The 12,768-nt window shown below is 39.6% G+C and overlaps 1 protein-coding gene across 1 annotated transcript; it reads left to right on the top strand.

Moving 5' to 3' along the window:
* The first annotated feature begins 45 nt into the window (after window positions 1-45).
* LOC122410663 (zinc finger protein squeeze-like) lies at window positions 46-12,697 on the top strand. Its single transcript, XM_043418995.1, is given in 1 exon segment — window positions 46-12,697. A coding segment is annotated over 1 exon segment (1,944 nt). The 5' UTR covers window positions 46-833; the 3' UTR covers window positions 2,778-12,697.
* The last annotated feature ends 71 nt before the right edge of the window (window positions 12,698-12,768 follow it).

Genomic DNA, 12,768 nt, shown 5'->3' with positions numbered 1-12,768 from the left:
TATACCTCCGTACGTTTCACGAAGCTACGCTCCGCGAGACGGATACTCGCCGCGGGAGAGAGAGAGAGAGTGACAAAGAGAGGGGCGAGTGAGACAGGGACCGTAGCATAGTTGGCAAAAGAGTGCATGCGAGTGAGAGAGAAAGAGAAAGAGAGCGAGTGAGAAGACCCCCCCGCTGCGCGCCGCGGCACACCAAACCACACACGGACAATCCGGTTTTTAGCGTCAAATAATTCATCGGCGAACGGCATATTTCCGCGAGTTTTTCTTTCGTATAAAATCAGCGATCGCGCGTTCGCGTCCCGCGTTTTCAGCGGTTAAAAACGCGCAAGGCGCCTCTAAACCTCCAAAGAGTGTCGAGTCGTGAAAGAGCAGGGGGAAAAAAACGAATCGAAAGAGTAGAGCGAGAAAAAAGAAGGAAAGAAAAAAAAAAGGTTTGTCGAGGAACCGTGGTGGCAGCGCGGAGTCTCCCTCGTCAGAGTTTACCGTGTACGAAACCGCGAAAAAAGTTATGCAATCAGCTGATCGTGTATTTGCACTTCTGTCACTTGTCAAAGATGAATGTCAAAGTAACGAGAGGGAGGAGAAACAGCAGCAGCATCATCAGCAGCGTCGTCGTCGCGTTCGTGATCGTTCGCGTATATCTTTGACCGTGGTCCAAACTAAGCGGAGCGTCTAGCGCAGACTGCTGTCGGAGGAGTTACAAAAAAAAAAAGAAACCGATAGAATTATCAAGACGGGGGGGGGGGGGGAGGAGGGAATTTGAGTCTATTGTATAGGGAGAGAAAAGAAATTGAGAAAAGAAGGCAGGTAAACGAATATTGGATTGTGTGATGCAGGTGGATTGGTACGCAGGATATGAGCAGTTTGTCAAGCGCAACCTGACTCTGCTCCCACCCCATCAGCAAGCGGCGGTACAACACCAGCATCACCAGCAGCTGGCGCCGCATCCTCACCAGGTGGACATTATGACATCTATGTTTGAACAACAAATCAAAAGTGAGCCGATGGGATTCTACTCCGTTGCTTCTAGTCGATCTGACGGTTCAAACTCTATGGTCAATCTGTCGGACGATCGGGAGGATCTATCGCAGCAGGAAGGTCGAATGCAGTCTCAGCAAAGAACGATGCAGGCGCATCAGCAACAGCAGCAGCAACAGCAGCAGCAGCAGCAGCAGCAGCAGTCGCAGCAGGGTGTTCCCCAGCAAAGCGTCCAGCAGCAGCAACAGCAGCAACAGCAACAGCAGCAGCAACAGCAGCAGCAACAACAGTCGGCGCCGTCGCGCCAATCAACGGGCCAACAGACGGTGAAGGAGGGTACCCGCTCCAAGCCGCAGCCTTGTAAAGTTTGCGGTAAGGTTTTGTCATCAGCTTCCTCTTACTACGTCCACATGAAGCTTCATTCGGGCAACAAGCCCTATCATTGTACCGTTTGCGAAGCTAGTTTCTGTCGCAAGCCGTATTTAGAGGTACACATGAGAACTCACACCGGCGAGAGGCCCTTTCAGTGCGAGCTCTGCCTCAAGCGTTTTACCCAGAAGAGCAGCCTCAATACTCACAAGCGGGTGCACACGGGTGAGCGGCCGTACGCCTGTGACATATGCCAGAAACGTTTCGCCGTTAAATCGTACGTAACGGCGCATCGTTGGAGTCACGTCGCCGAAAAGCCGCTCGTGTGTGATCGTTGCTCTTTGACCTTCACCTCCAAGAGCCAATTTGCAATACACATTCGTACTCACACAGCGAGTACGACGTACGAGTGCAACATTTGCGGGCGTACCTTTGTCCGTGACAGTTATCTCATCAGACATCAGAACCGAGTCCATCGGGACATGAGCAACAATCAGAGCAGCGGGAATCACAATCCACCGACGCCCCAGAGTACCGGGGGCGGCACGACATCCGGTGGCTTCGAGAGCCCTGTCTGCGATCTACGCTACAACGACGGACCCTCCTCATTGGATTCCCTCGCCGGTAGCAAGGGTGGTATCGCCGCCGAGATCGCCAGTTTAGCCAAGCAAAACAGTCTACAGCTTCCACTTCCTCTGCTTCATCCGCAGACAACCAACTAGTGTTTAGACGGCAGCAGCGCGTCCGAGACTCTGCCGCTACAACGGTCAACGCCGCAGCAAGTAGTAGTATGCCGCACTCCCACTACGGGCCAATCTTCGTCATCGACCTCAACATCAACATTATCATCACCCTCGTCATCGTCATCCTCCTCGTATCCGATCAGTAATACGAGAACCGTCGCTAATCTTCATTCTTCGAGGACGACCACTACGACTCCGACCACCAAGACTATGACTGCTCCGACGACACCCTCTCCTACCAGCCCCCCTCCCATACCTCACGCTCTCTATCAGACCTCCTCCGATCATTCACCCCCCGCCATACAATCTCACTTGTATCATTCGCACTCCAATTCCACCGCTCTCCATTCCTCTCATCATCATCATCCTCATCATCCCCCTCACCATCATCTTCATTCTCCTTCTCCTTCCTCCTCTTCTTCTTCATCTTCTAATCGTGGCGTCGTCCTACCATCCCTCCACCCTCAACAACACCAACAACAACAACAACAACAACAACAACAACAGCAACAACACCATTCGCATCAACAACAACAACAACAGCAACAATTACAACTGTCACCAACCTCCCAACCGCCTCCGCCACCTCCGCCCGGTTTACATCCGGCCCTCTATCTCTACGCCCAGTACGCCACCGCTAATCCACCCATTAATTATCCCGAATACATTCAACGTAACAATTGATCACACTCGCTGATCGAACCAACCAACGAACGAACATCACTGAACGATTGCGTGCTAGCGTTCATGAGCCCATTTCGCGACGCCGACCAAACTGGACGTTTCCTTGTATTTCCTTTTTTCGAGCTTTTACCAAATTTTTTTATCCTCCTTCCTCTATCAACTCGAACGATTCAATGGACGACAAGAGATTTTATTAATCCACACGCTTTTTTTTATCCCGACGACATTATATTTCAAAAAGTGTGTGTGTGTGTATGTGTGTGTGTATACGTTTAAAGTAATTGATGAGGCGTTCGAAATGACATTTGGACTGAGATAAAAGATCAATAGTTATTAGCAGGGCTCGCGAAATCTCGAGAATGGAAACTAACGAAAATTCAAAGTTCTCGTTTACGATGCTGGCATTAACCCGATCTCGAAAATTATACTCGAAGCAGACTAAGAGCAAGCAGACCTTGACGTTTGAAGAAACGAAAGAAAAACATACGGAAAAATTTGAAATAAAACGGCAAATCTCTACGAGTTTCCATTGTATCCGCACTTTTAAGTTTCTCTATTTTTCTCTGTGTGTGTGCGTGTGTATTTTTTTTCTCTTTTCTTTTCAAACATAAAACGTATGCGAGTAGATGTATTACGCGATCATCACACAACATACATATTTATAATTATATATTTTTAAAGGAGTTTAGTCACTTGGATCTGTGATATAGATAGTAATTATTATCAGCAAAGGGGTTTTTTTTTAACATTGGGTTTACTTTTTTCGTGATTATCGGACAAAAGGAGCGAGAGAGAGAGAGAGAGAGAGAAAAGACGAGGAAATCGAATGAATTAATATGGAGTAATAAAATAATAAGAAAAAAAAACAACAAAGATGACAGCTGTGTTACGAAGCTGGAATTAATCGGACGAGTTTGGTAGACGCGTTGCGTGCCGACGTATTTTATTATTAACATTATTATTATTATTATTATTATTATATTTTTTTAAATTATCGAAAATTTAGTGACAATAGTCAGAAATTTGAGAAACACGAACAACAGGCAAAAGCGAGAACAAATAGCGAGAGCAAAGAGAGAGAGAGAGAGAGAATGAGAGGAAAACCAACAAAACACTGTTGCTGCTATTATATTACTACTTCCACCTCTTATTTCACTCAATTTGTAGAAGCGAACAGACGTAACAAAGAATACGAAACAAATCAGTGAAAAGAGCGAGCGAGAGAGAGAGAGAGAGAAAGCGCGAGAAATAATGAAAGAGGAAAGATAACATGAAAAATCACCAACTCCCACGATCATCGTCATCGACATCTCGAGCATTAGCCTCTAATGATTTATCACTTTGTGTCGTTCCAAATCAACGAAACGTATGAAGACTATTTTTAAATTTTCTAGCATTTTAAATTCCTTCCCTCGCTACATTATTTCGAGCTTATATTATCTGTTGATAAATAAATTACAAATTTTAAGGTCATTAAGAAATCAATGTTCGTTGCTATCGAACGACGCAAAATGAAAAATCATCTATTCTACTTGTAACTTACTACTATCGCTAAATACTAATACCGCTACTACTTACTCCTACCGCAATTTACTACTATTCTATTACTAAAATAACAAAAAAAGATAAAGAAGAAAAAAATGCTAAATACTATGACTTACTGCTAGAATTATTAGGCACACGCGTATGAAAAAAAAACACACACACACACACACACACCCACGAACAAAAAGACACGAGAAAACATTGTTGATTTAAATGAATGCGTTTTGCCCATTTGTGTACCATTACGCCCCGATAATATAAGAGTCATGGTTTCTTACGAGTCCCAATATTTCTTACGATTTATAGATATGCATGTGTATCTATGTTAACAAAAAGACACACGCACAGACGGACAGACAAATAGGGCTTTTCCATTCGCGTTTTTAATTTTTCATCTTCCAAAGCCTCCTCCCGCAGCTTTCTTCCCTCGTTTGTTTCATTTTTTCTTTAGCCTTTCCTTCCTTCGAACAAGCGCACGTAATAAAAAAAAGTATACTTTCGATCGCCGGACGATAGAGATATGGGATCGGAGTTTATTTTTCATTTCTTTTTTTACATGCTAAATATATCGCTAGTTGTACTTACCGTGTGTCTGTGTCTGTGTTTTTTTTAATTTTTTTAAATTTTTGTTTCTTATTTTTCCTCCCGACATGTCCGAATACAGGGGATTTGTAACGCGAGTGATCGAATAAATGAAATTTGTAAATATCGAGATCGAGAGTATTGAAACCGGGGGGGGGGGGAGAGGAGCTAAAATGAAAAAAAGTATAGAGAAAAAAACAAAATTGTACGATATACGCTCAATAATAATGACCATCTTTATCACGGATTTATCATCGGAAGAAAAAAATAATACGAGACGAGAGGGCTGTCTTTTTCACGAACACTATTAGGTATTAATTTTTTTTCAATTTATCAACAAATTTTCAATCGTGTATACGACTATACGGAAGGGGAAAGAAATTCCGAGATCAAGTTAACGTGAAAATTATGCACGAGAAACTTGGAAGGATTGAAAGAAGGGCAGGGGGAAGGGGGGATGGAATAGCGGGGAAACCATGACCACCGCGCGTAGAAAATTACATAAAATATAAATATATATATATATAAATACATATATGTATATATATATGTATAGCATATATATTATAAATAGAAGAATTATTATGTAAATGCTTGTTTTACCACACCGCGGTAAACACCAACTCGTTAGTCGAGACTGCACATCCTCTGAACCCCTTAAATATTAGTACGAAACAAATTTTTCTTTCCTTTTCCTTCACAATTCTCCTCCATCACTATTATTATTATTATTATTATTATTATTATTATTATTATTACTGCTACTATTACTATTACTACTACTACTAATTATTATTTAATTGTACAAGACGAAATCGTAGAAGTAAAGAGAACAAAAAATGGAATAACACGAAATGTAGAAAGAAAAAAATCATTTAACCAATCAAATGGCGGTAGAGCGTGTGCCTCGAAATACAAATAAACACATGTATATGTACGGGTATATGTGAAAGTACATATACGTGTGTTTATTAATTTTTTGTTGTTGTTTTCCTTCGTTGAAAAGCCCACGTGGCCGTCATTTTAGTTTGAAAAGTGCGCGCGTATGCTCGGGGCTTACAAATTTCCATGAGACACGCACCGAGTCACCGGGAAGACTGATTATTATCCTATAAAGAGGAGGAGCGAGTACGAGCAAAGGGTGAAAAAAAAAAAAAAGAAATTAATGACACACACCTTCGACGGAAGGAATGGAGGAAATAAAAATTTGCATCATGTTGAAACGAAATGAAAATAATAAATGAAACGAAGTGAAATGTTTTAAAGAGGAAAAAAAAAAGAAATATAAAAACAATGATCTTTTATTGGCTAGTCATTGTGCAGCTCTATGAGATATTGTACTACTTAGCTGTGATGTAAAGCCTACGAGTATATGCCCGCGCAACTCCTAACTAGTTTCATATATAAATTTAATTGTGTTTTAGCGTCTTTCGTGATTAATGAAAGAAAAATGATGGGACAAAACGAAAGAAAAGCGTAGCTCGCCCCTTAAACGTTGTCCAATTTCAATCTCGAAAACATCTCGATCGATCGGCTTGTTCTCCATTCATTTCGTCTGCTTTTTATCCCCCGTCCCGCAGTTTTAAATCGCCAACTTTTTGTTTTTCGTTTTTATTTATTATTTATCAACAGAGAGAAAAAACCTCTCATCGGGTCACGTTGAACAAACGAACGGAACGCGAAAAAATAGAGAATAAAATCGCGTTTTCTCCTGATACATCTATTGACGATACGACGACCAAGTATAAACGCAATAACAAAAACGAAGCTGCTAACAAGACGCCAATGATTTGTCCGCTCGCCTGTCAAGACCAACGGACATCTTGCGCCCCCTCCCCTCCCCCCCCCCCTCTCTTTCGCCACGAATTCCGCGAAACGGAAACAAAAGAAGACAATGTCGCGGGGAGGAAAAATATCGACGCGATATATTCATTTTTTGGCCCTCGTACGAATAGCCTTGTAAACATAACACGCACGCACACGTACATGTAGGGATCTACACGCACACACACGACACGCGGACGAAGCCCTAGATCGTATGTGGTAGGAATTATTGTTTGTGGAATATACATATAAATATAATTACGCACACACTCATATATAATATATGTGAGAGTGTGTCGAATACGTCACATTGTGTTTTAGCGAGAAAGAAAATCATTATTCCTCCTCCCCGATTGACCTTCTTACGAAGTACGGACAACGCGCGTGTGTGTGTGTGTGTGTTTTTTTTTTGTTCTCCTTCATAGTATTTTTGGTGTTTTTGTTTTTCGTTATAAGATTAGGTGCAAGTTTCTCGATGACGGGGGACGTATTTAATTGTAAATAATTAAAATGTAAAGAGCGACGCGAGCGAACGATGTAATAACGAGAGTGTCGATAGATATTAATGAATTTAGGAGGAGGTGAAAAAAAATCTAACGCGAGATTGATCGGGGAGAGGGGAAAGAATTTTTTACAAGCGCTCTAACCTTTTGTTTTCGCATCGATGGCACCCCGCAATATTAAACAAACAAAATAGCCGCGCTAAATGTGCGGAAAAGCTGTCTATTTCGAAAAGCCTGTACACACACGGTTAAATACAATACAAAGAAAAAACATTTTACGAACGAAACGTAAATAGAAAAAAAAATTTAAACGAAAGAGAATAACGGTGAATCGTAACACGATCCTATACTCGATCGAACCTCGTCTCATTGTCAATGTGCGATCCGCGCTGTGATTCTTCGGTAAACGAAGTCTCCGACAGAGGGAGCGAGCGAAACAAATAACCGGCGTTTTTTTCGAGCACAACAGTTTTCAGAGATCGAACGAACGAGGACGCTACGGATAAGAGAGTTGATTGTTTCTTTTTTGTTTCGAGAGAACGAACACGGTGCGATTTTTCAAGAAAGATAAAAATACTGAAAAACGAGAGAATATCAAAAGTTCTATTTATTTAGTTCAGTTCTCTCGATCCGGTTGATCTTGAAAAATTTTCCTAAAATTCTTCCAAACTGATCGAAACGCCGTGAGCAAGACACAAACAAAGTAAACACTACCAGCGTCGCCCCTCGTTTCGCTCCTCGACCGAGTGCATCTGTGTGTGCTGCGTATATTGTGCAATTGTGCTATCGAAGGACAACTCGATAACGAAATAATGATGGCAATAAGGAAAAAAAAACAAGATCGGGTGATTGCTCGGGCTGATTGGAGATGCTTTGGAAAAAAACCATTGACTGTTTATCAGGGACGCGCGTAGATTGTTTAACCGAGAGAGTGAGAAAGATAAAAATTGAACAAAATGGTGTTGCTGAAAAATCGGTGTGAGATGAAAAAATCGAGAGAGAGAGAGAGAGAGGGGGGGGGGGGGGGGGAAGGACCGTGAAAAACAAAAAATGTAACAAACATACAAAAAAGAATGAAACCTAAATAATTACAATGTCCGGGTCGCTCGACATTGCGCCTGTACCATTTTGCTTCGTTAGCAGAGTACGATGCCATTTATTTTTGTAATACGTTTACGTAGGGATAGTTCTTATTTTTATATAGAGGTTTACCGTGCTACCGTAAAGTACCGTAAGTCTTAGAGGCCTGCGTAGGGTAGGATTTTTTAGAAATGCCGCGAGAGAATACGAAGACGCGCGCCTTGCAGTTGGAAAACGAAATAAAATAACAAAAAAATGATGAAATAATTGGGTGGACTGGGGGGGAAGAACGAGGGATCGTGGAGAGACAACACACTCGCTTCCGCAGCGTTGTTGGAGCAACAACACAAATATATATGTGTATATACATGTAGTGTGAGCCCCGACGCGAGTTTTTTCTACTTCGCTCCACCATTTGCTAAATTTTTATAACCCCGGAGAAATCACTTTCTGACAGGATCTTTTTCTATTATACTTTCGACTTGATTATTTTCTTAAATCATTTATTTCTGTCTAGTCTGTTCGCTGAACGGTGGAGTGAATTTTAAAAACGAGTTAACCTAAAAATCCTTAAGATTGGGCGACGCGGAGGCGGAACGTTTTTCATCCCCGTATTATTAAAATACACTTGAACGACGCTACGAGTCACGAATGTAAAAAAATGTCTGTGTGCGCTGCGGAACGCGAGTACGAAAGAGTGAACAAAAATATTTATATATGTGCGTGAAATGAGAAGAAAAATAAGAAAAGAATAATAATGAAGCGACGTCGACGTTGACGAGAGTCAACGATCGGAGATTTTTACGATGGACGAATCTGCCATTAGTGTTATGAAGGACGAGAGATAAATGAGCCCGCGTGCGCTCCCTCGAGCGAGAGCGAAAACTTTTGAATTTCATAACCGGACGAGCGAATGAAATTAGCAAAAAAAAAAAAAAACCATGAGAATTAAAGGAATAACGAGGGAACCGTGGAAAGGGGCGGGGAGAGTAAGAGAAGAGGAAAAGAGAAAAACCAACGCCACGATATCGCGGCACGAGTCGAAAATAATAGAAAAGATAATAATTCTTTGATTTTCCACCATTTTCGAGTCGCGCCGAGTATCGCATTATACATAAAATATACATAACCGATTTGTAAACATTAACGAGGAAATAACAAAAAATAATAATTATTATTAAAAAGGAAAAAAAACAAATGAATACTTAGTAATGTAATATGGTTAAAGATTAAAAGTAATAACAACAACAAAAAGTAACTAAACGAGCGAACAAGCATCTAACTAAAATTATATATATATATATATATACGATTCACCGAGGTATAAAAATATTTAAATGAAAAACCCATGAGACGACGACGACGATGAAGAGGAAAGACAAAAAACTGCGTTAAATAAAAATTGCAATTACAAAATAAAAGGAAAAAAAAACAAAATACGACGTAGGTAGGCATACATAGGTCAGACACGCGATTGTACGGATGTACCAATATCGAGGAGAAAATAAAAGAAAACGATGATGAAAAACATACTAGAGAATGGAAAAAAAGTGAAGATTCAAAACGAGAAAAACAAAACATAAAGACGCGAACCAGCGCGCACACACACACACACAGGTACAGAAACACCTACACGTACACAAGCGTTTTTTAATAGGGACAGTGTAAAATGAAAAATGAAGTAAAACAAAGAAAATCCAATTTGAATGAACACTAATGAAAATAAATGATTCAACATTTAAACTCTGGGCAAATAAATTGAAGGAAAAATGGCTAAAGTAAAAGCGTACGTACGAAAAACGAGAAACAAAAAGGGAAAATTGAAAGCTTGACTAAAATAGTTCTCACCAACATATCCTGGCTAACACACATCCTTTTACGTACATACCGCATACCTATAGTTAATATTACATGTTATACATAGGCTATTTTATGTGTAAACGATAATTATATTGACAAAAAAAAAACAAAAAAAAAACAAGATAAAAATAACGACAAAATATTATAACGAGAATACCGAATAGATTCATACTATATATATACATAAACGAATGAAAATGAGAAAAAAAATGGTAAAAACAATGGTACAACTGAGGCAAGTATGTACTGTACATAGCTGTCATTTATCCCATATGCCCAACATACGAACTATATAATTATATACTATATATACGAGAGTGAAAAAAAAAAACAATAACAACAAACAAAAAGGAAAATAAAACACCCTCTCCCACCCATTGTATTACGAGACATTAACCACTGTTGTAATAATTATCAAGAATCGATTATTATTATTATTAATTATTAATTATTATTATTGCTATAATTATGATGATTATTATTATTATTGAATTAATATTATTGTGAAAAAATCGGAGAGAGAGAGAGTGAAGCGAAAAAACAAATAGCAAGAGCAACAACAATACGATAATGCTACGTATAATTTAAATTGTAGTATAAGCTTACCGTTAGCGAAAGTAGACCCTCACTTTTAGCACGTTCCGAAAGCAAATTTTATTCTTCGAAAAAATTGGATTCTACCTCAAAGACGATGATAGAGGCGATAAAAAGGATCGAGAGAAAGTGCGAGGGAGGGGGAAGAATTGAATGAAGGAATGTTGACAATTGAGACCTTGGGAGGTCACACGATTGGATGATATTCCGGAAATAGTCGGAAGACACGAGGTTCGTGAGAATAGAAGGGGAGGAGAGAAAGAAGCACGAAGAGAAATATCGTTTTGAGATGAAAGAATAAAATTGAAAGAAAATGAGGAATGAAATGGTGAAAAAAATGGATAATTAAAATGAATTAGCGTATGTTTGGCCTGCAGCGACCTCAAACTGTGATAACTGTAAGGAATATTATTTAGAATGAAACGAAAGAAACAAAAAAATGATAAAAATTGATGATTGAGATTCGTTGAGTTTTCGATGCGGGATTATGAATATCGTTGTTTTTTTTTTCTTTTTCTTTTTTTTTCGTTCACGGAGCCAGCATGCGCTTATGCACGCGCCAACACACCGGTACGGAAACATCCGGACGAAGAGAATCCAGGGGGTCTGCACTATTTTTGGATCGGCACAGCACGCCCTTCTTGTGTTATATACATAAACGCGCCCGTCTACCCCCTCGAAGTCTCGTCATAATTTTCTCTTCAACCTGGACGTGTGATAAGACTAAATTCTATCGCGATATATATATAGATTTATAACGCCGCAATTTCAAGTCTCAGTCGAACGGTGGGAGAGAGAGACGGGAAGAAAAAGCGGTCTATTTTCACCTCGCTTACAAGAGTTTATTTATATAATTATTTTAAAAACGGGGCGCCTCAAACTATACCACCACGGGGACCAAATAAAAAATTTCATTACCCTCGGGCTTTTTAGAATATTGAAAGAAGGAATAATCGAATGGAACAAAATATAGCTCAAATTCATAAAATGTTGCTCGTTGGGAATAAAAATATGAATGAATCAGCTGGTTAATCGAGATGAAAATTGACCCGAATTTTTCAAATTTTTCTAGATTTCTCTACCATTCCAACTTGGTATTGGCGATTCACGGTGAAGAGAAAACCCAAACAAAACTCGTCCATGTCTATATATTTAATGAAACGTACGACGAGTGAGATTACCAGGACGAAATAACGAGCTTATTTTTAATAATAATAATAAAAAAGAAAGAAAGAAAGAAACATAAATGAAACGAAAGTGAGAACGCATCGAATAATTTTATTACGTACGACTCGTCGACGACACTCGTTTATCAATCTCGTACGATTCCTTTATTTCAACGATAATTCGACTGCAATTCTTTCGTTCGAAGAAGAAAAAAAGCTCTCGCCCCCGCATGAGAAAACTCTGTGACGTTCCACGATGACATGTTCTGTTTGTTTTCTTCAGTATATTATATTGTGATGTTAGGTTTAAGCAGTGGACTTAAGTCGGTGAGCTGAGGTCGCTGTGAGTCAGGCTAAAACGTTATTATTTAATGATTTAACAAATCATGACAAAAGATTAAGAACCGTGGGGGGCTCGCACTTTCACCGCAAAACGTTTCGTTTTTTCCTCTTTTTTCTTTAAACAATTGCTGCGTATACATATATATATATATATATTTATATATATATATTTAAAACGAGTAGGAACTCGATTCAATTGGCAACTTTTGTCGATAGGAAATGATGAACGAAAGAGGAGAAGAAAATTATTACATACACAGGATACACACCCAATATGACACTGTATATTGCGATCGGCAAGACGAGCTACAATGTAGTTTGTTCGAATTGTCATGAACAAAGATAAAAAAAAAAAAGTAAGAGCAGGAGAGAGAGAGAGAGAGAGAGAGAAGTACACTCGTGTAATAAAGTAGATATCCATGGACCGAGTGATATTAAAAAATTTACTTTCAATCTACTCCTTTCCTTTAATTCCTCAATAATTCAGTCATGTCA

Source organism: Venturia canescens, chromosome 5, assembly GCF_019457755.1.
Source record: "Venturia canescens isolate UGA chromosome 5, ASM1945775v1, whole genome shotgun sequence".
Lineage (NCBI taxonomy): Eukaryota > Metazoa > Arthropoda > Insecta > Hymenoptera > Ichneumonidae > Venturia > Venturia canescens.
Note: the sequence above shows the minus strand (reverse complement) of the source record. Positions and strands in the feature narration are given on the sequence as shown.